This window comes from Alexandromys fortis, unplaced genomic scaffold (assembly GCF_014885135.2).
Source record: "Alexandromys fortis isolate MF-2015 unplaced genomic scaffold, M_Fortis_MF-2015_v1.1 scaffold_66, whole genome shotgun sequence".
NCBI classification, from domain to species: domain Eukaryota; kingdom Metazoa; phylum Chordata; class Mammalia; order Rodentia; family Cricetidae; genus Alexandromys; species Alexandromys fortis.
Window position 1 is genome coordinate 2,552,449 of NW_026067950.1, and position 26,443 is coordinate 2,578,891.

At 48.8% G+C, this 26,443-nt stretch overlaps 1 protein-coding gene across 2 annotated transcripts in view; it reads left to right on the forward strand.

Moving 5' to 3' along the window:
• Nucleotides 1–328: 328 nt before the first annotated feature.
• Slc15a1 (solute carrier family 15 member 1) overlaps nt 329–26,443 on the forward strand; it is a 51,665-nt gene continuing 25,550 nt past the window's right edge. The window contains exons 1-6 of one of the 2 annotated variants that reach the window (XM_050150448.1): nt 329–623; nt 2,723–2,894; nt 24,947–24,963; nt 25,353–25,434; nt 25,530–25,671; nt 26,223–26,342. In XM_050150448.1, coding sequence (XP_050006405.1) covers nt 24,949–24,963; nt 25,353–25,434; nt 25,530–25,671; nt 26,223–26,342 — 359 coding nt within the window. In that variant the 5' untranslated portion in view covers nt 329–623; nt 2,723–2,894; nt 24,947–24,948. Of the gene's footprint in view, nt 624–2,722; nt 2,895–12,187; nt 12,308–24,946; nt 24,964–25,352; nt 25,435–25,529; nt 25,672–26,222; nt 26,343–26,443 lie in introns of those variants that run through there. The other variant, XM_050150447.1, reaches the window with a different exon arrangement.

The following is a 26,443-nucleotide window of genomic DNA, read 5'->3' on the forward strand; positions in this document are numbered from 1 at the left end:
AGAGCTACCTGCCTCTGCCTCCCAAGTGCTGGGATTAAAGGCATTCACCACCACCACACCCAGATATATCTGTTTTGAACGCCTGTATTTTTTTTCTAGGTTCAGTGTATTTTGTATTAGGAAGCAAAGACAGGCTGGCTTTCATTGGACAGGATGATTTTCTAACTTGTTAAAAATTTCATATAGATTATTTTTGTTCTTCAAAAATTTCATACGGTGCATTTTGATCATATTCACCCTCACTTCTCCCCCTGACATCTGTATTTTGTTACAGGTATTTTCATATACAGTCTCTCATCTGAAATCCCTGTATGAAATAGGCAGGTTACTGCACTTAAGGCTGGGGATCCCAGATATGGAAAAGGAATACGGCTCCATTCAATACTTCTTTCATTCCTGTGACCACACGCCTGGGCAGTTAAGGAGGAATGGTCCATCTTTACTCAGGTCTGAGGACGCTGTTGCAGGATCCCGTCCATGGCAGCTGGAGGAGGTTTGCTCGCAGCTTGGCAGAAGAGGAAGTGAAGAACGAGAAAGGCTGGTGTTGCCGTGATGCTTGTCTCTTTCCCCTTCTCTACGTATCCAGGACCCCATGTCATCAGATGGTGCCCCCAACACTCAAGGTGAGCCTCTCTCTCTTCCTCAGTCAACCCTCTCTGAAAACACCCCCAGAGACAGGTGCAGAGGTGTCTCCTGAGTGATACTAAATCTAGTCAAGTGGGCGGTCGTGATTGATCCTTCCTGTGACTGATCCAAGTTCATGAGCTGACCCAGCTGTGTGTTCATCTCGGGCCCTTTGGCGTACGCTGTTCCCTGAACGCATGACTCACACTCTCAGTAATAAAAACTGCAATCACTCTGAACACTGCTCCATGGGACCCCTAGGACAGATGTTTGTTCCTCATTCCCTCGATCCTTGCCACCACCGTAAATAGCTCCTCAGTTGAATTTTCACATTGGACAAAACTGAAACTAAGAAAGGTTTAGAAATTTGTCCAATTTCACATAATAAACACTGAACTTGAGACTCCAATCAATATTGTCTGTCTCCAAAGCTTGGGACAGAGAGCTTGTCACCAAGAGTGTTACTAACAAAAAATGGGACTGGGAGGGGATTAATATCTATGCTGAACCCGTTGAGCATTCTTTCTTAATGCGAGGGCGTTTATGTGTGTAGGGTGTTCATATGTGTGCAGATATCTGGGTATATTCATGGGCACACAATCCTGGGTGTCATCCTCCGGAATACCGTCTCCTTCCTTTCAGACCAGGTCTCTCATTGGCCTTGAGCTTACCAAGTGGTCTAGACTGACCAGCCAAAGAGCTCCAGCCATCCTCCTGTCCTCCTGTCCTCTGCACAGACATTACAAACACACACCACCACGCCTGGCATTTTTACCTGGGTTCTGACATTGAATTCAGGTCCTCATCCCCGCAAGGTTGCTTTACCAATAGATCTATCTTTAACCCTTGGGACATTTTTAATACTTTTTGAAAGGGTAAATAAAACCTGAGGTATCTGAGTGAGCCTGTGGCCTGTGTGATCACCCATACAACACACTCAGAAGATCCTATACTTCACTAGGGCTCTGGTGTCCTCATCTTGGAAATTTTTAAAAATTTATTTATTTTTATGTGGTGTTTTGACTGTGTGTGTGTCTGTGTGAGGGTGCCAGATCTCCTGAAACTTGAAAAATGCCCAGCTTTGAGCTGCCATGTAGGTGCTGGGAAATGAACCCAGGTCCTCCAGAAGAGCAGTCAGTGCTTTTAACTGCTGAGCCATCTCTCCAGTACCCCATCTTGGAATTCTTAATAATTTTATTTTTGTACATATTTTGTAAGTGAAGTCTGGGGAAACACTGGAACAGGTCTGTGGATAGAGGAGACAGGTCAATAGGCATGCCCACACTGTTCCGTGATGCCCCATCAATAAAAAGTACTTGCAATACTCACAGCACACAATCCCAGTTGACCATGATATGTGGGACACTGGGTACCAATATGGGTCTGTGTGTCGTGGGGTATTCATTAGAGAAAACTGCTTGGGCATGGGTTTAAGCCCATAAAAAGTCTTGGTTAGCTGACTGGCAACTTCACTAGGTGCTCCAGATCCCAGTGCGGCATCCAACCTTTCTCAGGTTGAGCTCTTAAACACAAAACCCATGTTCTGGGTTAACATACTTCAGTTAAATAGACCAGGTCACCAGAAGCAGAGCTACAGAAGCTAAAAAGCGCGTTACAGACCTTTGATGGGTTAGGTCTTTGTTTTCATTCTCGGCACAGGGTGCTGTCTATGTGCAGGGTCTTACAGCCTGAATGACACTTCCATCATGGAGTCAGTTGTGTTAAGGTCAGGTCTGGTCCCTATCACAAAAGACTGGGTTACCCAGTAGAGGCCACACTTTGGTTTCTAACCAGACCGGTCTCTAATGAGGGGAGAGGGTAGTTGTTCTGAGAAATGCAGCCAAGCACAGAATCCTATCTTATCCGGCTTGTGTTAATTGCCTGTGTCAGCCAATGACGGCCTGGAAGTGATGAAGAAGAAAAACAAATGAGCCACCCCTGCTTCCTTTCCTTTCAGGCCCCCTGCCCCCTCCTCCCTCGCAGACAGAAGTCGAGCGTTGGGAAAACACTCAGCAGAATTTTAAACTAGCCCTGAAAGCCCAAGTGGTATTTTGACAAAACCCAGAATCATGAATGTTCTTATGGGTGATTTTTGCAGCTGTGGGCGTACACGATCATTAGAGAGACAAGTGTACCGTGAACCTTGAAACAACACAGCGCCAGCTATCAGCATTACTCATTTACAGCCTTGTTTCTGCCCCACCGTTCTCTCCTGTTACCTGCCTGCCAGGGAGATTTGCTCCTAAGGAAGACAATTTCATCCTGAGTCGGTGAGTGCCTGGCAGCCCTTGGAGGTTTGTCCCATTCACTCTGTTTTCTTTCTGAAGGCATGACGTGGGTGACTGTGATCTGGGCAGGTATATGAGGACACAAAGGAGAATGGAGTATTATATTTACTTGTAGAGATTAATATGAGTACTAGATTTTTCTTCATAAAATATAAAACATGAAGGAAATAGAAAACCACGCAGCTCTAAAATAATCCATATGTAAAAATTTTTACTCATAACAGGTTTGCTGGTTAGCATCCCCACCCCTACCACAATTGATGAAAAGACCAAGACCCGCATATTATCTAACAGTTTCCTCCAGGGTTGAAACATTCCATCCTGCAGGAAACTCCTCCAACCAGAGGGCAAACAATTAAAATAGCTCCAGGAAGTCCTTGAAGCTGAGCAGACCCACTGGGACCCCTCACTGCCAGAGTAAGCAATAAAAGCTGAGAGTCCCTCTCAGACAAGTCAAGCAGCAAAGAAGTCTCTGAGACCAGACCAGGTGCCTGAGAGAAGTAGAAACCAGCCTGGTATACATAGTAAGTTCCTAGACATCCAGAGCTACATAGTGAGACCCTGTCTCACAAAACAAAACAACAAGTGAAGATCATTCTTCAAGGTTTCAGCTAGACCCAACAGTGCAGGCCTTCAATGTAAAAATTAAGTAAAGATAAAGATGGACTGAGCTAGCTCACTGATAAGAGTGTTCACCTGCCATGGGTGAGGTCCTGATTCAGTCAACAGAACTAAAAAGACAAATACAGAAACATAATTACATAATTTTCTAGAAAAAAAAATGTGTTTGCCATTTCATAGGCAAAGGCTCTTCGCTGTGGCACAGAAGGGTGTTATCTACCCAGACTGACAAAAGCCAGGCCTGTCATCCAGGTGTCTGAAAGGGCTAGGGTCTTAGCTGTGGGGCATGGAAGCTAAAACCTTACCCACACATCCCCAAATGACGCTGCCTTGTCAACCTCTCACGACTCACGCGTTAATAAATCTTTAGCACTGAGCTCTCCGGGAGTTGAGAGATTAGGACTGACTAGTATTGTTGGCGATCTCTATGGCGTCTGCATGTACCCCCATGGCCCATACCAAAGAATGGCTGGACAACCTTCAAGGTGAAAGCATGTATTTATTCTATAAGAAGAACAAATGCAGCTATGAAAAGGAAGAAAACAGGCGAGGCATAGGGAAACACACCCATAATCCGAGCACTCAGGAGCCTGAGCCTGGGGGGATTACAGAGAAAACAGGCTGGGCTGCGCAGTAAGACCCTGCTGAGGACATGGATGAGAAGGAAGAGGAGGCGGTGGCAGAGGGAGCAGAGGCAGCAGAGGCTTGTATAAAGTGATCTGTTTGTCAGTGAATGAGGGCATTGCTTTCGGCTGGCACTGGAGTATAGGGCTGAAGCCATGTAGGGGAAAATACGATTAGGCTCTCTCACTTGGTTCTGCCGTCGACATTTCCATGAACCAAGTAAGATAGCCATGTGTGCTGGACATTGGTTTCTAGAATCCTCCTTTAACCCATTCACAGAAGGCTGTTGTGAACCATAACATAGACACTACCGGCTCTGGTTATGCAGAAGTAAAGAGCAAGCCTCGGAGCTTCCTAGATGTAAGGCCTCTGTGTCCTCCATTCGGAAAGGGGGAAAATAGTCCCACGTGTAAGGTAAAGTTGTCGAAGAGCCCAGTAACAGATCTAAAAAGCACAGCAAGACTACTTAATCGGAAGCGGGGGAGAGAGGTGTTAGAGAAGAAGAATTTTAATCGCTATTAATGTCATTTTCAAACTGGCGAGTCAGTAGATATAATTTAGAGCTAGTACACCTTAAGGCAGAAGTGTAACTATACTATTGATAATCATAGAGGCTAGTTTCTGTAAGAGCAAATGACAAAAAGTAATCGCTATGAACGAAAGCAGTCCCAGAGGATCCAAGGGCCGTCCAGAGACAACTCCACGGCAGTGAGACGGGACTGGCAATCAGCTGGGACTCGGGGGAATGGGGTGACTGAGGGGGGCAGCCACTTGTATAGGCTCCTTCTGGGACAATGAAAATGTCTAAAGTCAAGTATAGTGACAGTTGTACTGCTCCATAAAGAGCTAAAAATCACTCTGTGTTGTTAACTTAAATATTTTACTTTATTATTCTTTTGTTTCTGAAGAATTCACACAAGAGTGTTTCATGTATCTCCATCACCTCTCCCCTCGCTCACAACCGCTTCTTCTACAATTGTCATTACATATATGCATATACATGTATAACGTACAGAGAGATGTAACCTATTGAGTCCCGCCTCTCACTGCTTTTGGAAACTTCACATTTGGGAAGTGGACTAGTAGGTTTTTGTATAATATTATCACTTCCTTTAGTTCGCTGTGATAAAATCATGCATTTGGGACAGGAATTCTCCAGGACCAGTATTAGGGCCTTCTCAGCCTGTCCTGTCTAGCACATGATGTCATGTCTTATTCTTGGTGGTGCTGGCCTGAGACTCTTGGTCAAGATGGCATCACTGTTTTTGCTTGTTAGTTTTTGTTTTGTTTTGTTTTGTTTACACATAGTTACAGTTTTTCTCGTTGACGTCAATGTCTTGGGGAGATGAAGCTAAGGTAAAAAATTACTGATGGCCTCCCCAAAAAGTGATATACATTTAATATAAAGCAATTTGATTTTTCATTGATTTTTCTTACTTTGAGTCCATACATTTGGAAAACAGATATAGTGTCTTTTAGATGCTTTTCCCAACAACTTATAAATTACTGAACACTTCTTAGCATTTCCAAGGAGACTATCAACTTGTTAAGTACGCGGTGGCTCATTGGAGCACTAATAAGAAAGAAATATCCCCAAACAGTTCACCTTTATTTTCCAGGCATTAAACATAGATTTTTCCCAATACTATATGAAGTTACAAAGACAGATATCCAGAGTAATTCCCCAAGACGCCATCACTAATGCTAAGCGTGGGGAAGTGAATGGTTTTGTACGGTTAGGCTTAAGTAGGACAATTATATACGTGTGAGCACTTCTTATATCAGATGATAAACTCCATATTATTGGCACATAAATCAGTAATGACTGAGGGATTGCCACTTTCTTGCTTCACAATTTAGGATGCTCTTGACTTTATTTCCTCTCTTTTATGTGTGTACATACATGTGACGACTGGAAATTGATGTTGGGAATCTCCTTGACTTCTCCACCATATTCCCAGAGCTCACTGATTTGGCTGATCTGGCTAGCCAGCTTTCTCTGTGATCCTCCATCTCTGCCTCTGAGTGCTGGGATTATGGGCAGGCTGCCATGGCCACAGCATTTATGTGGGTTCTGGGGATCCGAACTCTGGTCCTCACAGCCACACAGCAAGAGCTCACCCAGTGAGCATCTCTTCAACCCAGCATTTTTTTTTAAAGGCATCAAAGCAAACACCAAATAAATATCAAGGATCTCTGCTTCCTTTCTGGACTTGATGTAATTGCCCGGAAGAATTTTTCAGAATATTTTCCTAGCTTTTTGGACAGGCAGTGTGTGTGACTGGGGGGCAGGGTGTCTTTAAGAATCTTAGGGAGGAAAACTTGTCTGAGGAGAACTTTATTGTTTATTGTTTATATGTGGACTTTCAACATAAAAAGGTGAAGAGTTATTTGGTGTCCTTTATTTTCCACTTCTCCCAAAAAGTGATACATGCTTTTCTACAAAATGGTTTGATTTTTCATCAGTTTTTTTTTATATTTTATTAGTCCTTTGAGAATTTTCTACAATGAAATTGACCGTATCCACCCCTCCCCCAGCTTCTCCTAGCCCCTCCCCCAGCCTCTCTCTAGGCATTAACTTTGGGTCCTCTTTATATGTTTTTTCTCTGCCTGTCAAGTCCAAGCTGTGGGGCCCATGTGCTCTTGGGAATGTGGCCTCCCGCTGGCATAAGGTCAGCCTTCCAGTGGCAACAACACTCTTTTTTAAAAAACCTGATTCCACAGCATGGTCTAACCTCATATGAGACCGTAGAGACTGAGGCACCGTGCACACGACCTGCCTGGGTCTGTGTAGGGTCCTCTGCATGTATGTTACGGCTTCCAGTTTAGTAGTATGGGATTTCTGAGCATGCAAATGAGCCGGCTCTCTTGATTCTTCTGCTTTTCTTGGGCTATCTTCCTTTGGAGGTTTTGTTTGGTTCAACTGTTGTGTTTTAGCTTTTGTTTTATCCTATTTTATTATTTTATTACTATTCCTTAGAAGCCCACTGTTTCTTAAAGAGACAGAAAGGGAGTGGATATGGATGGGAGGGGGAGGTGGGCAGGAACTCAGAGGAGTAGAGGGAGGGGAAACTGTAATCAGGATATATCATGTGAGAAATAAAATCTATTTTCAATAAAAGGGGAAAAAAAGAAGAAAACCGTGATTCTCCTCCAGCAGCTATCAACTGCTAACAGCTCCTTGGTCTAGGCGGGGCTTCATGCCCATCTATCTCCTCTCTCCTGGCGGGATCTGCTCAGGCTGGAGCTTGCATGGGTTGTGTGCACGCTGTCCTAACTGCTGTCAGTTCCTACTGCAGCTGCCCTGTTACACCTGGAAGATACTGTTTCTTTGTGCACACTCACCAGCTCTGACTCTCACCTGGAGGATACTGTTTCTTTGTTTGTGCACACTCACCAGCTCTGCTCTGACCTGGAAGATACTGTTTCTTTGTGCACACTCACCAGCTCTGACTCTCACAGTCCTTCTGCCCTTTCTTACACAATGATTCCTGAGGCTTGGGGAGAGGACACAGTGTAGATGTTCCATGTAGGACTGAACATTCCTCAGTCTCTTGCTCTCTCCACCTTGGCCAGCTGTGTCTCTGTGTTATTCATCTACTGCAAACAGGAACGTCTCTGTGTGGACTGAGATGCATTGATCTATAGGTATAACAGTGAGTCCTTAGGAGTCAGCTTAACGCACTACGTCCACTTTGCAAAACAGTAGGAGAAGGTTTTCCCCTAGGGCCTGGGACCTGTGGGACCACAGGTTCTTAGTCCCCAGCAGTTTGTGGAGCAGAGCTTAAATGCAGTCAGAAAGTGACTGGTAACTCCTCGACATTTGTGCCAGCTGCTCCAGTGGGAACTGGTTTTCCTTCTTCACCTGAGGTAAGGCAGTGGTGCGCCCCCGGGGCGTTGACTGTCATTGTTGCTGGCACTGTTGTCCCACCTCCAGAGTGTGCTCTCCCTGGCCCCCAAGCTAGCATCTGCACGTGACTTTATTCATAGTTGCTAAAGCAGATGGGGGTACAGAGTGAGACAGCCACAGCCCATCCATTCCTGAGGTGGCGGCCAAGCCTCTCTGTGCATAGGAGAGGCCCTGCAACACCATCTCAGAGACAAAACCCAGCTCTGAGCTATTCCTCTCCTCTCGACTTCATAATGAAGGTTTGTAAATTGGTGGCTTTTGCTCCCTCGGTGAAATGGAGCTATTTTAAGAAAAGGAGTGGCTCCTTACAGCTTGACTCGGTCTGCTTGTGCGGCTGTCACAGGACGCCACAGGTGGGGGGGGGATTTCTGAATAAAGAGTCTTAATTGACTTCTACAGTTCTGAAGGATGGGAAGCCCAAGGCCACTGGACCACGTCTGATGGGGGTCATAACACAGTGAAGTCCAGCACTTGGTGACAGAGGTCTCTAGTGAGAGTGTAAAAGCACCACAACTCCTTGTGGATAATAACTCCCTCACTCCAGGAAAACAAGGGCATCGACCCAGTAAGGGGAGCAGACCTTGTCAGGCAGGAGCAGCGGCAAGGGCCCTCTGCAGCCCTCTGCCTCCCAGGTATCCCTCGCGATGTATAGATAAGAATCCCAGCTTCCTCTCAGACAGAAGCATGACTGACAGTCGGTGGCCCTGTTTCATATGGTTTAGTCTGTGGTTCTGATGCAGACAGCGGGCGATTCCCTTGTCCAGAAAGAATGAGACGGTGATAAAGAGAAAATACTGTTTTACACACTAGAGACCAGTCGGGAGCCATAAGTAAACATGCAGTACAGACCTGAAGACGGAGAAGACAAAGGGCAGGGATGCAGATGTGGCTCAGCTGGTACACTGCCTGCCCAGATGCGCAGAGCCCTGACTTTGAGCTCCAGAGTCACATAGACCAGGGATGTTGGCACTTGTCTGTAACGCCAGCACTGGAGAGGTGGAGACAGGAGCATCAGAGGTCAAGGTCATCTGGTGCAAAAAAACGGGAGCTCATGATGTATTTTTCTCATTTCTTATATTCTAGAAACTTCACACACCAAAACATTGAAAAGCAAAACAGTGCTTCGAGGAAAGACCTGTCCAGGATGACAATGAATATTTTAATCATAGGACTTGCATATATTGTGATAAAGACGAAAAACTACCAACTCTAGGGGGTAAGGATGACTGAGATCTAGACTTGAAAACAGAATCTGCCAAAAAAAAAAAGTTGGGATTTTAAGTTCATTTGCTTAAGTTTAAAAAGTGTCAATTAACAACGGTATGGAGTACCCAGTTATATTGCTGCATCGTTTTAACTTTTTAATTATTATTGTATCTTATGTGTATGGGTGCTTTGCTTGCATGCATGTCTGTGCACCAGGTCAGTGGAGTCCAGAGAGGGCATCAGATGCCCTAGGACTAGAGTTGGCTGGGAGCCACCACATGGGTGCTGGGAACTGAACCCAGGTCCTCTGGGAAAGCAGCAATGCTCTAACCACTGAGGCGGTCTCCAGTCCCATTTTGATGCGTCTTGATGTGGTAAACAGGGCACCACAGTTTGGCACAACACAAGGGTAGAACTGAGTCCTCTAAGAACCATGTTCTGGGTTTCGTTTCTTGATATTCTGAGGGCCGGAGGGCTCACAGACTCCACACACACACACACACACACACACACACACACACACACACACACATTTCTTCTGCCATCTCTTGGTTCCAGAGTCTCAGTGAGGGAGCCTGAACTTAGCTGCTTGTCCTCCATCTGTTTTCTAATAACCCTCATTGGCTGGAGATGTAGTTCAGTGGTAAGCACTTGCCTGTTGGCGTGTGACAGCCCTGGCCGGATCCTCAGCAACACCTCCCCAAATGTGCTTTCCTCAGACCAAATGATTTTCATTTCCTTACGCTTTAAATCTCCCCCTCACAAGTCACTCAGAACCACTCTTCATGTGGATGGCTGTGGAACTCACTTCTGCGGCTGTGGAACTCACTTCTGCGGCTGTGGAACTCACTTCTGCAGCTTATTCCAAAGGTCCCTTAACCATCAGTCTCCCGGGAGCTGAAGTCCCCCGGCAAGCAGCCTCAGAGGAGAGAGACAGAGACAGCGCAGAGGCGTGGGTATCTGAAGACAGAGGTGGAGGACTGGGTGCGGCCTCAGCGGGGACCACAGGAGCCTTCAGAAGCTGGAAGAATGGAGGAGGGTCCTATGGTCTTCAGAGGGAGCACACCACCCTGCTCTCCTTAGCACTTACTTCTACCTCCAGAGCCAGGGGAGAGTGCAGTTCTGGTATTTTAAGCGGCTGGGCTTTTTAATCTGTTAGAGAAGCCGGTGCTAAGATCTGGAGGGTGAGGGCAGAAAATGAGCTCAGTGTGACTCTCCAAGTTGGTGTAGAGGACATAGACATCCCCAGATCTGCCGCCCCCGCCACACGCCAAGGAGCAGTCCAGCCTCTGGGAAACAAGCCCTGTGGACAAAGGACCCTGTTGTTTCCCAGTGTGCCTGATGCAGGCACCAGCCCTTGACCCTGGAGGTGATAAATGACTAATGTTTGAGCGAAGGGTTAAATAAGCAGAGGAGAGACAGCATGGGCCTCCCGCGTGCTAAATCACCAGCCGCTGTCCTGGACCCCTGAAGTCTCTGACTCCCTGGATGCCGGAGATGCTGCTGCTGAACCAGGACCACACTGAAACCCTGATGGGAGCAGGGGTGTTTTCCACGGAGGCCCGTGATGTCGAGGCTTAGGGACACAACAACACAAAGTTCACCCTGATGAGGAGACCAACCAAAGGAGGAGCCAGCGGCCTCACCTCTGGCCCCACGGCTGGCTGACAGGAAGTATCTGCCCACCTCCCCATTGGCCTAGGCCACCATCTGTGGTCCCTTCACCTGCAGTCACTAGTCTTCCAGTAAGTCAGCTGCTAGTCAGTGAGTATCAACCACTCAAGGGTGGACGAAGTTTCTTCCTCCTATGCCCACTGAAGGAAAGGGAAGGACAGGTGCAGCCGCCTTTGAGAAAGGGCTTTGCCCACACACCACCACCTCCCAGCAGGGTGGCTGGGAGTTCCTCGGGCAGATGATAAGGATAGGTGAATGGATAAACAAGGTAAGGCATGAAATACAATAGAAGACACTGCCCTTAAAGAGAGGGAGTTCTGACCTGCCAGCCCCACTAAGAGTGGATCCGCACAGTGCACTCACACAGGACACCCAGAGGGGTCTAACTCAGAGAAGGAAAGCAGTGGCTGCCAGGGACTGGGGGGATTAAACTGCAGAGTTGTTTGATGGGACAGAGCTTCAGTTCTGGAGATGGATGGTGTTGGTGAGTGTACTTAATGTACTCTAACGGCTAAGGCGACCATGCTACCTTACGTATATCTCACTGCCGTTTTCAGGACAATTGTGGGGCACCTATAAGCTCGGCACTGGGGAGGTGGAAGCTGGGAACTCAAGATGACGATAGATGCATTGGTGGGGAGTTTCTCCTCAATAAATACCTAAATAAACAGTCAACAAATGGCTGAAACTCGCTTTCATTTCCATCGTAAAGCTTCTCAGTAGGCTTCCAAAGCCTAAACCTCCTCAAAGCTGACCAGAAAGGAGAAAAATGGCCCGACCAGGTGCTCCAGTTTTATAATCCCGGAGCTGGGGAGGGGCGAGCTGGGGCAGCTGGACTCCAGGTCTCTTGGACTGCAGAGCAAGTTTAAGGACCCAGACACAAAGTGTTTTCAGTCAGTTTAGCTTTCCCACACAGAGGTAGAGCGGACTCTGAGCTACAGTTAGCAAAGCGGGGTCCCAGGACCAGCACAAGCACTTTAGACTGTCAAACATGAAGGTTCCCTGCCCCAATTTGGCTCTCTTGACTCAGCAAATCTCAAGGTGGTGCCTGGCGCCACACATTTTAACAAGCCTCCAGGTGACCCCTCACGAAGGGAGTCCTCTCCAGCTGCCCCTGTTACGTGGGACAGTTGCACCTGCCCTGTCCGACAGGGTCTGGGAGCAGCCAGGGACAGGTATCCTGCAGTAGGGTTTGAGCGACGTTAAACTCGCTCCTCCAAGGGTGGAGCCCTGGCCGGCCCCGCCTCGCACTCCTACAGCCCCACAGGTAGCCTGCTGGGCAGGGCCTGGAAACAAAGTCAGGGAGGCTGAACTCCGGCTCGCCAGTCGCCAGCCAGGAACCTTGGAGTCGCCACCATGGGTACGTGTGCACGGGTAGCTGGGGCGGGGTCTCCGGGAGCAGGGACACTTCTGTCGCGCGGGGCGGCACCGGGCGAGATTGCGAAGCAGGTGCCACCGGGCGGGGAATGACTCCGCGCTGGCAGCAGGAAGCGGACTGGCTGCAGCCACAAAGTTTTGAAGTCCCCTCTAGGTGGTCAGACGCCAAGGATGGGGGAATAAATGCTATACCCCTCCCCACGCCTGCCTCTTAGAAACTCCGGTTTTCACTCTCTCGATGCCCAGTGGCTGTGGTCTTGGAGTTGGGCTGAGTTCTGCGAGAAATGGCAGGAAGGGGCGGTGCAGGGGGTTGGGGGTGGGGGCGTGGGGGCTTTGCTCTGCCCGTGCCTCTAGCTGAGAGAGTGACCCTGGAATTCTCTAGGAAATCCCTGGCCCCAGGGTAAGTCAAGTCGCTTCTCTGTGACCTCCGGGTTCTACCACAGCCCTCAGATTTAAAAGACACACAAATTCAGTAGCCCATCCTTGAGCAGTCCGGAGTAGGCCTGCTCTGCATCAAAGCAAGCCGGCTCTGGAAGTGACTTAGACCCACAGACGAGGAGGCCCTGAGGCCTCCAGTCCCTTCAAAGCCGAGATAACAACGGGACTCTTCCAAAGCCCCGCGAGCGCGCGTTGATGGCCAGTGTCCGCTTTTCAGGTTGCGCGGGCACAGGCCGCTGAGACCCCACGTGGCCTGCTGGCATTGTGTTCATTTTACCTCTCTACCCTTCCCCTCCCGCCTCACTTCCTACTGGACCCACCAGGAGTTTTAGAAATAGCAGCAAGGGAGTGGGTCACACATTGAACGTTGACTGTAGCAAAGTGCTGTTCCGGAAAGAGTTCTCCTGTCATTTTAGACGGAAGGCATCAGGATACCTACGGTACCCTGCTTCTAAGAGGAGCTCCGGATTGCACTCCTGACACTCTTGTAACGTGGCTGGGAGCCGCTTTGAGCTGCTTATGTTGGACTCTGATATCTGGTGCCTGGGTTATCACAGGATTCGCTTTGTGGGAGATGTGTTTTGCCCTTCTAACAGATAGCTACGGTGAGGACAATTCTCAGAAACCTGGAAGAGAAGAAAATTAATGTAAATTACTAGTTAATTGATGGATATTAATGACTTAATTATCGATTAATTATTAATTAATAGGGATGAATTGATCTTAATATTAAAAGCATAGTGCTCCAGAGGAATGGCCGTTTCCTTGTTTGTAAACTTCCTCAACTGGAGTTGCGCAGCAGGGGTTAGCATGGCATGAGAACGGCAGCCAGAGGTTTATGTTCAAAGCAGGGTTTGATTTGTAGACATCTCGGCTTTTCAAGACCGAGAGCAAGGAAATGGATAATATAATTAAAAAGTGGTTTTGAGGCAAAAAAAAAATGCTATAGTGACTTGCTGTCTTGAAAACAATTGTTGGCAGTTAGAATAGGTCAAAAATGTTTCAGGTACTGTGTGATGGACAGTGAGTGAAATGGAGGAGAGCCTTCTTAGAGAGGCAGGTGTCCTGAGCCGTCTGGCTTCTTCACGGGTGGTTCCGGTGTTCACACCACAGGGCCTCCCTCCCCAGGAGTGAGAGGTCGGAGTGAGGATGACCAGGAAGGAGGGACCTGCGAGCCTCCCTCCCCAGGAGTGAGGATGACCAGGAAGGAGGGACCTGCGAGCCTCCCTCCCCAGGAGTGAGGATGACCAGGAAGGAGGGACCTGCGAGCCTCCCTCCCCAGGAGTGAGGATGACCAGGAAGGAGGGACCTGCGAGCCTCCCTCCCCAGGAGTGAGAGGTCGGAGTGAGGATGACTAGGAAGGAGGGACCTGCGACTCTATGACACTCAGGCTGTGCAGGTGCTTGGACTGTGGATGTCACGGCCGAACCTGACCGGTGTCTGGTTGAAATCTTAAACCTCAGACTTGTTTCTAAGCAGAGATCGGCAGTCTTTTCTAAGCAGGCCCACGGTAGTGACAGCTGGGCTCTGTCCTTGGAGTGTAGAAACAGCCCCAGACACTCTGCCAACACGTGGGTGGAGCTGTCCCAATAAAACCAGTTACAAGTACTGATTGTCAGACTTTGTATAGCTTTCTTTTCCCTTTTAGCTGACTTTAAAAAAATACTCCTTTTAAGTTTTTATTGAACTTTATTGATTTATTGTGTATGTGTACGTGCTCACAACTCATCCACCCTGGTGGTTTTTGAGACAGAGTCTCATTCTGCAATCCAGACTGGCCTCACACCCATAGTAATCCTCCTGCTTCAACCTCCCGAATGCTAGGATTGCAAGTGTGAGCCAGCACACCTTGCATTTTATATAATTTCCAATTTTTTTCAATCACTTAAAAACAGTCCAGCATTCTTAGCTGCTGAGCTGGATGCGGCACTGAGCCCACGTCTGCTGTTGGCTGACTGAAGACACGCATGCTGGACGAGAGGCTGTTTCCACACTGGCCTCTCGGAGTGTCTGGTCTCTGAACAACAGAAAGTCTCGCAAACTGAGCAGCAACCTCAGGAGAGAGCAGCGGCATCGCCTTTGGGAGGCTGAGGAGAGAGACGTGCATTCGCTGTTTCTAAGACTTGGTTCTTTCCTGTCATCTCTCTTACCTAAAACTTTGCAGCAGCCAAGGCTAGATTAGATGCTGCTATCAAACACGTTCCATGCTTCAGTTCGCTGACGTACTTACATGGGCTCTGACAGTTGAGTCAAGCTCCTGCCTGTGTCCCAAAGCTCCTGGTTACTTGAGAAGTCGGCTTCCTTAGAGACACCTGCTCTATTGCATGCCCTTCCTCAGATCTCAGCCTCATTTGCGCGTTTAAGGAGTTTTTCCAAGTCAGCCTCTTGCTTGGGTGTGAAGGAATGCCCCAGCCTTGCCTTCCCTCCCACCTAGCCATCTAAAAGTCCTTCCTCATTCTCTCCAGTGTACAGGGCTGAAGAGGCAGGGAAGTTGGCATCCCGCTCCAGGCTAGGAGTGAGTAGCTGGCAGCTGAGGGTTCTACACACGGATGGAAGACCTGGCTAGCAGCAAGAAATGAGAGAGAGCTGCTAAGTTGGGCTCTTGCTAATATTTCTAATTGTATTTTTCCTTCTTTAACTTTTTTTTTTTGTGGTGGGGTCTCAATTCAGATGCTTTGGATCTGAAATGCTCTTGAGCTTCTCCTGTCTCCACTTCCACAGTGCTGGGGTTACAGATGCTCTCCGCCCATCTTCTGTGGCGTACAAGGTCAAATCCCAAGACTTCGCCCATGCTAGGCAGTCACTCTACCCACGGTGCTCCATCCCTAGGTGGCTTTCTAACTTTACACACATGAACACACCTGGATGAGCGCCACCTCTCAGTATCTGGCTCCATGGAACTGGGATAGGAGCCAAGGATGGGCTTCCACACAGTTCTCAGGATGCCCTTGCTGCTGATCCCAGGACCACACTCTGAGAATGATGGCTTACAGTGACCCTAAGTGATCATGACTGACTGCTCCCTCTTCTCCTTGACCCTTACCCATGTTTAAATGTTGCTGTTGTGTTTTAGAAGTTAGACGGTAGGAATGATTGGTCCAGCCTGTCCCCTGGGTCTGTGTGAGGACATGTCCGTTGTGATGGGAAGATTTGTGGCAGTTTGAAAAATGACTGTGGAGACCAGGAGAATCAAAATGAAGTGATGGTCTCCTGGGCCTGGCAGAGTGGATCTAAAGTCCCTGATTTACATAGATGCTTACTTCCCACAGAAGGTCATGGAGCAGCCCTCCTGGAGTAGATCGTATCCTCAGGGCAGGAACCGAAGTTCTTAGAAACACTTCTATCCTCTGAATTAACATTTCCGCTAAGATATGACAGCAGAGGAAGCAGCAATGGAGATGGAGGAGTTGCTGCCATCTTCCTGCTCGACCTTGGCTTTGCTGTTCACACGCCCACGGTGCCTCTTGGGGGGCGGACTCTAGAGAGATCACGCTTCTCGTTTTCTCGGATTTTCCGGTTTTCATTCTGCCCTTGAGATTCCCAAGGCATCGCAGGAGAGCAGAGAGCAGGCTGGTCCACCTTCCGGGGAACCTCGCTAGCAGAAGGAAGGGCATGCTCCCATTCTCCAAGGAGAACCACTGGGGACAGAATGGCCACATAGCATGGAACTACACTTAGAGGCTGTGACTTCTCTGCTCTGTTCCTACTCTGGGGCCAGAGCTCCGCCACACAGTGGCAAGTGGATTCTACCCCCGGCAGGAGGGAAAGTGGGTAGCTTTCTCAGGTGAGCTGATAAGGAAATAAAAACAAGGGTGAGTCCCGAGGGACAGCTGCACATTCCTCCCCCATGACAGAGACGAGGAAGAGCAATGTTATCGAGAGCAAGTGACATTGATTGACTCAGAGAATCCTGTAACGCTGAGGTTGCAACACAAGGAACCAGAGTCTCTGTTTTGTAACTTCGTCCCTTGGTTTACAAGCCCAGCTGCTATTGGCTGTCAGGACAGACGTAAAGCTCTGCTCAGCTTGGAAAATGCTGTTGCTGGGACTGGAAAGATGGCTCGACAGTAATGAGTACTTTCTGTTCTACAGAGGACCCAAGTTTGGTTCCTAGCATCCACATAAAATACCACCTGTAATTCCAGCTCCAGGGGCCTTACCGCCACCTTCTGGAATCTATGGGCACCTGCACTCACAGGGCATGTAAATGAGTGCTGGCGCTCTCTCTCTCTCTCTCTCTCTCTCTCACACACACACACACACACACACACACAAAATAATCTTTAAAAAAAAAAACAGAAGAAGAAAAGGAAATACACTGTCCAGGGAGAAGAGGGAGGGCTGCTCCCTCACCAGATGGCAGGAGTTCTCAATGCAGGGAAGATTTCCAGCCACTGGATAGGAGGTGGGTAGAGGGGATAACGCACATGTGCCTCACTAGGAGGTTTTGGTTTAAGAATCAGATTCAGGACTAGAAAGGCTACAAAGTATTCTTAGGTAGGAAGACACAGGCAAGGTTCTGAAACCAAACCCTTTAAAATGCCTGCAGCCTGCCTTCAGGGACAAGCTTTTGTAACAAAGGGTTCACTTGTGATTTGAAAGATTCTTGAGGGAAAGAATCATCTCTTCAAGACAAACATGTGAATTTACTCGGTGCGCTCCTTTCCCAGGGCTCCTGGATCTGAAGTAGCACAGGGTCCTAAAAGGGCACGAGTGCGTACTCACGATACGGGGAGGTGTTGGGGGGCTGTGCTCTGTCTGAAGACTAGGAGGCGGTGAGGGGAGCGCTGATCCAGGCCTTACTTTATTGATACTGTGTTAGGGGGGGTGTGTGTGGAGAGGGGGGAGTCTCCAGACTGTCTTTGGGCAGACTGTTCCCTCATTCATACACATTCTCTCTTCAAAGCAGCCCCTTCCTCCATGCTTGTTCAACACCAGATTATAAAACTAGAAAAAGAAAAGGTTACTTAACACTTACAGTGAGCATTATTAAATAATATGTAACAGAATTTAAAATGCACACATTTTACCAACATCTACTTCTAGAATTTTCTTATCTTTTTCTATTGGCAATGAGATGTGTACAATCTAAATGTCAATAAGGGGCATTTTCATTCTGTCCCAAGTCTTTCAGATTAATTTCACCATAGTGAAGCAGGCTTGTATTTTCTAGTCCCGATTTATCATCTTAAGAACAGAGCAAATGTCGCATATGGAAGTTGTGGTCTCAGTTGTCTTCAGAACAAACTCTGCAAAAGACGAAAGGCTAACTCTCTTAAGTTAGCAGTATGTAGATAGTGTGGATCTTGTTCTCTGCTGTGAAAATAGACAGGATCTATTGTGTATCCATCCAGCCCACACACATCCCTGCTGCTGGTAGGCAGGTTTCTGCCTCTGTTGGGAATCTCCAGCTTGAGCTAGAGGGAATGTGTTGCCCAGGAGGTGGCAGCCACCCCTCTCAGGCTTCCTCTGTCTCCCTCCAGAGGTCTCTTCTGAAATCAGGGAACACAGGCATCTCTTCTGTGTCATCCCCAGGCCTTTCAAGTGAGCCTTAGGCTAAGCCCTGACCCAAGGCTCTTCTGCAGTAAAACGTCCAAGCGTAGATAAAGAAACTAGCCCGGAGAGCAAGGGTTATTGTCGGTTTCTATTGCCATCACAAAACACCATGGCCAAGGCAAGTTAGAAAAGACAGCATTAATTGGGACTCAGTTCCAGAGGGTTAGAGCACATGGCCGTCCTGGAGGGGACATGGAAGAAGGAAGGAAGGAAAGGAGGGGGAGAGAGAGAGAGAGAGAGAGAGAGAGAGAGAGAGAGAGAGAGAGAGAGAGAGAGGAGAAACTAATTGGGATGGTTAAGAATTAAAAAAATACAAAACAAAAATACTGGACATGCATCCTCCAACAAAGCCACGCCTCCTAATCCTTCCCAAACAGTTCCACTAACAGACAACCAAGCGTTCAAATATATGAACCTATGGGGGCCATCCTCATTCAGACCACCATAGTTCACCATTGTGATGCCTAGGGAGACCATGCTAGCCTAGCACCTGGTTCCTGTCTATATCTGGGCAGAATTTAGGACTACTTCCCAGGTCTTTTGCTTTGCTACATACTAACTCTAGCCAGCTGATTTTTCCCTGTCATGAAGCAGTTTGGGACTGAGTGATCTCTGATCTTGTCCAAAGATAACTCAATCCTGCGGCCCACCAAGACCCTGTCTGCTGACTCACAACAGAAGGTGTGGTCAGAGAATCATGTCTGGTTATAAGACAAGACTGTGTGTATAGAGGTGCACATGTGTGTAGAGGCCAGAAAGTGATGTCAAGTACCTTTTTTTTCTTGAAGTTTTTAAGTTTGTTTGTTTGAGACAAGGTATTACTATGTAGTCTGGCCTATCCTGGTGCTCACTCTGTAGACCAGGCTGGGCTCAAACTCACAGAGATCCGCCTGCCCCTGCTTCCCAAGTGCTGGGATTAAAGGTGTAGTGTGTGCCACCATGTCTAACAATGTCAAGTGTCTTCCCTAATCTCTCTCCACCTTCTTTTCTCAGACAGTGTCTCTGTCTTTCCGGCTTATCAGCTGGCTGACCAGTGAGCTTCAGAGGCCCTCGTATCTCTGCCTCTGCAATGCTGAGATTTAGGTTTGCCATGCCTGGCTTTTCCTATGAATACCAAGAATCTGAATTGGGTCCTCAAGTTTGCACAGCAGTCACTACTGACGAAGCCATCTCCCTGCTCCTTTAGAAACCATTTTAAAGCGCTGAGGATGTCGCAGCATAAAGTAACTAGTGGTAGATAACAAACAGCCTCTGGCCATTAAGGGCTGGGATTTGCATCTCCAAAGTTCATTTTGTAGAGAAGCCCAGGCCCCCAGTGTCCTGAATGTGATGTCTCTAGAGACCAGAGGGGTTGCAAACGTGACTAATAAAGATGAGGCTGTAGTAGAGTGGGATGGGCTGAGAGTTCAGAACACTTAATATCTTTATTATAGCTGAAATTGTGGGTATAGGTGCGCACATGAGAAGGATGCTGTGTGGGCATGAAGACAATTCTCCCAGTCAGGCACAGAGGGCAGAACTCTGATAACACTTCTGATCTCAGACCTCTGGCTTCCAGGACTGTGAAACCCTGGATCTAGGCTGTTTTTGAGTCACCAGCATCATGCGGTACCTTGGATTATAACCCCACAAACTGCATGTGCTGGCCAGGAGCTGTGCCCCAAGACTAAGCAGTGGATGCTAAGTTGAGACGAGGACCCAGCTGTGGTGTACGCACGAAACAGAGCGTGGTCTGACTGGCAGATGGGAATGATATACAAGGGCACATTATCACCGAAGTAGGTCGAACAGAAAGAGCGCCCTGGCATCTGGCCCGCAACACAGACATGTCAGGAGCTGCTATTGGCACTCTGTGGTATGTGGTACCCACTGCTGAGGAGCTGAAGCTAGGCAGCAGCTAAGTGGGCTTATTTTCCGTGTCCGTCTCCTGAGGAGCTGTACTGATAACCATCACACCTGTTCAGACTCAGCAGGTTCATGGGGTGTGGACTCAGATCAACAACCATGGCCAGTCAGGTCTTTGGTAAGGTTCCTAACATTAAGCTGATCCTTTTAGCATTTAGGCAGTTTCTTTATTCTTGGGGTGTTTGGTTTTGGTTAAGACAGGTCTCTCTACGTAATGCTGGCTGTCCTAGGACTCATTATGTAGACCAGGCTGGCCTTGAACTCACTGATACCTGCCTGCCTCTGCCTCCCCAGAGCTAGGACCACCATGCTTGGCTTCCCTTGCCTTGGCAATGAATGGTACAGAAAGAACAGTCCATGATGCATTATCATGCTGACTCTTCTTGGTGTGGTGTTTCTCTTCACCCACTGAACAACTCGAGATAAGGTCCATATTTCAAGGTCTGTAATCATCAGCAAAGTTCTTTTTTCCAGGGAAGGAAAAACCCCCAGAGGGTAGGACATGGATATTTTTAGAAGTGGTAGGAAATAGTTTTTTTCTCCCTCTGAAAGTGCGGGTTCCTTTCTTAGACCTTAGCGAAGGCTTTGTTCTTTTCCAAGATCCCAAACCTAACCCCTGGGAGTGCACTGTGGGATCTGAGTGTTGCTGAGGGACCTCGGTCATATGACGTTCCAACCGTGGGTGGTGTACGCCCACAAGATTGCAATATACTGCCCCTCCAGGTTTGTATAAATATACTCCCTGGTGTTTGAACAAGGATGAAAACATCATCACGATCTTTGCCATCGATGATGAGTTACGTTTCTCAGAACACTTCCCCTTTAACCCGCTATCACTGTACTGACGTCTAGGTAACAAAGCACTACTTAGAGATCCTAACTCTACATGGTTTAAAATATGCTCTGCGTACGTCCCAGTCCCGGGGAGATGTCCCTGCTAACGGAGAAATGCTTTGAAGTAGTGACTCTCACTAGAATCTCACCCTTCTCCCTGCTTTCTCTGTCCCTCCACTGCACTCCAAAGTTTGTGTGAGAGACATGCGTACTGTGCCCTGACTGTCAGTAATTTTGTCTAAAATTTCTAGACAGTAGAAAGTCATATCTATTATGTCCTATCTATCAGACATAGTAACAGCAAAAGCCAATGTTTAGTCAGTGGTTAGACACACTGGCTCCACTGAGCTCTCTAGATAAGGGCATCTGGAGTCTAGATGTGGTCCCTGATCCTGCTTACATCTCCCAGGGCTCTAGGAACTGTTCTGGAAACGTCACTCCAGCCTGCTGAGTGAGTGTGGTAACCAGGACGACAACACAGCGATGGCCTAAAGTAGACAAGCCTTGTGGAAACTGAAATCTGAGTTCAGATCACGTCGGAACTTGTGCTCCCGGGTTCTGCACTTGGCCTTTCTATGATAGCGGTCCTGTTGACACGGGGACATTCAGATAAGAAATGCTGACTTTGGTGTGCGGCCAGCAGAGAGCTCTGGATTCTATAAAAAGAACTGAGTGACCTCTGCCCCCGAATGATGAAGGCAGTTCTTGGGAAGGCACACCTTTCAAAACACAAAATGCTTCCCGTTGGTTGGCTGGGTCCCACATCTCAGGGTTTTGCTTGAGTGAGGTCGGACTCTCCTTTTCCATGATAAAATTCTAGATGTGATGAAAGGCCAGCTAAGGTCTCAGCCCACCAAATATTTCCCATAACCACATAAGCATTTAATGTAAACCAGTGCTAGGTAATATTTAGCGGAAATGCACAGCTCCTGCCATGGAGATACAGGGTCCTCCCCTGTGAACCAGAGCGCCTAGGGACATGAGAAGGGCGCCACTGTGGTGAAACTCGCCCTGGCTCTGTGGACTCTGGGCTGACCGCTCTTCCTCATGAGGACATCCTGGGCTCTAATGTCTCACTCCCTGCTTTGTCCTTAGGCCATGGGGAGGCCACATGCTCTGAGGTTCAAAGTAGATAGAACATTAGGGGCACTGCTGTTTCTTCAAGAACACAAGCCACCCTGGGATAAATCAGGACACTGAAGAACACCCTTAGCCTGGGCTTGCCTCCTCTGCCCTGCTCCCTGGTGACTTAAGACTCTTCCTTGTGTGCGGATGAACGCTGACAGTGGAGAGTGTACAGCCCATCCCAGCAGGGAAGTCATGGCAGCCAAGGGATAGTCGCAAGGCCTCCACAGACAGGAAACACAGAGGGTTGGTCTCTGGTGCTCAGCTTGGCTTCTCCTTGTTCCGTGAGCACTGGAGAGCGCCATTCAAGGTGGAAGGCTCCTGGCCGTAGTGCCTCCATTTTACTAGTGCACGAAGCCAGGTAGAGAAACCTTCACAGAGACTCTTTCTCCACAGTGTCTGCGTGAGCTCATGTGTGCATGCATGTTTGTATCAGTTGCAGGAAAGCTTGCAAGAGCCTGTTTTCTGAAAGTGTAAATTCTGTGAATGGAGCCTGTGTCTTCAACCTTGATCTCAGTGCCCTTCCCCTCTGGGCCTCTGGGCCATCCATCTTGTTGGCCCCCTGTGAGCTCTTACAAAGCAGGGGGTGTTGTTTATCTTTGTTTTGCTATCCAGTTACCCAGGCTTGCCCAGGACCCCGGATGCCAGCTGGGAGAACTGAGATTCAACCGCAAGTCTGACCCCCTGGCTCTCATTTTATGCATGGCACCTTCAAAGCAACCCTTTCCATCAACGAACTCTTAACTGAGGGGGAAAAAACAGTTTGGTTATGGTGTGAAATCTCTGGCTCCAGCTTCAAGAGCAGGAAGAGTTGGGAACTGGAGTCCTGGGAGATCAGGATGGTGTTATTTCCTTCCTTGGAGCAAGGGCTGAAATAACATCAAACACGCTGAAGTGGGGAGAAACACAAGACAGTCTGGTCTGATGTCTGGGGTCACGGCTGAGTTAGGCAAGTGGAGAGGGCCCCCAGCTCAGCTGACAGGAGTAGGGAGGGGTGTACCTGCCAGGGAGGTGAACGGGGGCTGGTTGGGGGGGAGGACTACATGGTCTAGGTCAAGAAAAGAGTTCCTCTTGCAGAACTGGGGTTTTGCTTGCTGTGGGACGAATGTGGGAGTCACACAGACTGACCGTACGTAGTGGCAGTTCTGAGGGAGGAATGTGAATGGGGAGCAGAGACCGAGACGGGGAGCAGTGGCGGGTCAGTACCTGCCCAGCTTCTCCTTTGCTTCCTGCTCTGGGTAGTTAGCTGGTCTTCCTGGTTCTCAGGGCCAGAGGAGTGATGATCTTTACATACAGAGATCCGCCAGGCAACAATACCACAGCTGACATGCGCTTCTCAGAGTGTGAGGTCCCTAGACTGCAGCATCCAAGTCACCTTGGAGCTTATTTGACAGTGAGATCCTCCCTGCGTCTTGATAGGAGACACAGTGACCAGAGTGGTTTCCAGCAGAGCTGTGCAGGGTGGTCACCCTGCGCAGGGCAGCGTGCAGCGGCCGCAGCCAGGGCTTCGGCATCACTTCTAATTCCCCCATGCAGCAGTTTTCAATGCGTGCAACCCTGCGACTGGATAGAAAATGCAGTCGCACATGTCTGGCAGACCTACGGAGTCAGCAGCTCTGAGCTAGCCCAGCAGTCTGTTCCCACAAGTCCCCCCCCCCCCCCCCCCCCCCCCCCCCCCCCCCCCCCCCCCCCCCCCGCCCAGAGAGTCTCAGAAACAGCCCAGCTTGTAACCCTCGACTGCTGAGCCATTGGCTCCTAACAGAGGCAGGGAGCCTCAGGAGCAAAGAACTCTTAAGATGAGGTCAATTGAGTCTGGGAAACGGGAAGAGGGTGGGTTCCCCTGAAAAGGGACACAGTATGATAAATATGGAGCAATATGTCGTTTTTGGAAACAGAGAAGGTCTAGAGAAGACCAGAGACAAGGGTGTGAGACACCCCAAAATTCAGAGGAGGGAGACAGAGGAGCAGAGGTCTCTGCTTCTGAGGTCATGGGACTGAAGGATGCGCCTCAGAATTAGGAAGTAAAATGCCACACTAAGTTTGGAATCTCATGGTTCTTGTTTTCACCTTCTTCTCATTTGTTCTGCTGACAACAGCTGTTGTCACAGTGCGTACCATAAGAGAGACAGGGATGTTAAGGTGTGTCACATGCTTCTTCCACTGAGAGACTCAATCCCGTAGGGAGGTAAGAACAGGAATGACCCATCCTTACACCACACTGTGTGAAGGGAACGTCAACACCAAGGCTAAAGCTTGAGTGGAAAGGGACACATTAAAGGGGGTAGGGCACCCAGCAACAGGTGGCCATATCCCATGTTACAAACTTTGAGAGATCACTCAGCATATTCAATGGACAAACAGTTGGGTTTCACAGGGTCTTTGCATGGAGAAGGGCCGGAAGGAAGGCAGGGTTAGGAACAGGAAAGAGTGGTTGAATCCTCTCTCTGAATTAGGCACCCCAAAGCATGCTACACCTCAATGATCTAACCCTCAGAGGACTCTGAGGAGCTGTGAGGTAGTGAAGACCACACCGGAATGCTTGGGTTTTATACAGAGGTGGCCTTTGAAGTGTTTGAGGAGGAAATGGTTTGGGCATGATTTTCTGGGCACTGGTTCTTTCTCCCCCTGAATGATCACAAGCATTGCCTGAGGACACCGGTCCTCACTGCAGATGTGATGGGAGAGTCCTGGCTTGGGATCCCAGAGAAGCCACGGGTGCTGAGTTGAACACGACTTTAACGTTGGTGTTCTGTTTTTCTTTCAGGGATGTCCAAGTCACGGGTAAGTATGCTTTGCCCTTCTCCTGTGTCTTTATCCTGGAAGTTGTGCAGTGTTCTGTCCTTCGGTGGCTGCAAATGGGCTTTGTTCACTTGACACGCTGTGCTTGATGTGTAAGGAGCGGTCCTGAGTTCTGCCCATGTCCTTTCGTTTCCTGCGCATGCTCGTGCCGATGTCCTTTCGTTTCCTGCGCATGCTCGTTGATTTATTTCACTGCAATCTATGTGGGATGACAAGCACAGGCTGTAGAAATCACAGAATTCAAGATTCTGGGTCTGAATGGCACTGAGAATTTATTAAGTGTGCCGTGGATCTTTGCCCAGCCTCCGGTGCTGGCACGTGAGTGTGGACCAGTGATGGACATGTCTGGATATTATTTTCCTTTTTGTCAGAGCTGCTTTGGGTACCCCGTGAGCATCTTCTTCATCGTGGTCAATGAATTCTGTGAAAGATTCTCCTACTATGGGATGCGTGGTAAGTCTCGGGCTCACCTCTCCCTTCTGTAAGAGCGAGTGTTCCCTTCGCCAGCCCTAACTCGGTTCCTCTCTCCCGCCTGCCCCTGCCAAAAGCACTCCTGGTCCTGTACTTCAGAAACTTCCTTCGCTGGGATGACGATCTGTCCACGGCCATCTACCACACGTTCGCTGCCCTGTGCTACCTGACTCCGATTCTCGGAGCCCTGATCGCAGACTCGTGGCTGGGGAAGTTCAAGTGAGTGACTGGGACTTTCTCATCAAGCAGGCGCAGACGCTCATTGTGAGCTTTGTGGTTTGGCAGGATAGGCGCGGGGAAGGAAGCGTCAAGGAGAAGAAGCTTGTAGGACATCTGTGGCCTTGTTTCTGCTTGCTATCACGTTCCTAACACAGCACTGTGAACTCTAGAAGGTTGTGCGTTCATCATGGTTTGGTTTGGTTTGGTTTGTTTATGCCCAGCCCCAACCAAACTGTATCATTTTCAAACAGTAGCAGGGACACTGCCTGTCACTGGTGAGGTTCGGCGGCCTGCAGAGATGGGACAACAAAAACTCCTGATACTCAGGCTTGTGTGGCTTGGTGGATGGAAAGCCACTGTGAGCAGTCACCTAACCAGAGGACATCTCGTGGGACACTACCAGGCTCTAACCAGAATTCCATCCTGAGAGCCCACGTTTCTATCCAGTTTTGAAAAGCGGGCAGATCCATGACCGGGCGCCGGGGAGTTTTGCAGAATGGAAAGAGACAGCTATCTGCAATAAACTAGGGTTCTCACCTTTTTAAACACAGGACAATTATTTCATTATCCATCGTCTACACCATCGGACAGATAGTCATCGCGGTGAGCTCCATTCACGACCTCACCGACCACAACCGTGATGGGACGCCTGACAGCCTTCCTGTGCACGTGTGAGTCCACGGCTACTGTACCCCACCCCCATCCCCACCCCCTCACCCCCTCACCCCCTCACTCCCTCACCCCTTCACCTCTCACCCCTTCACCTCCTCAC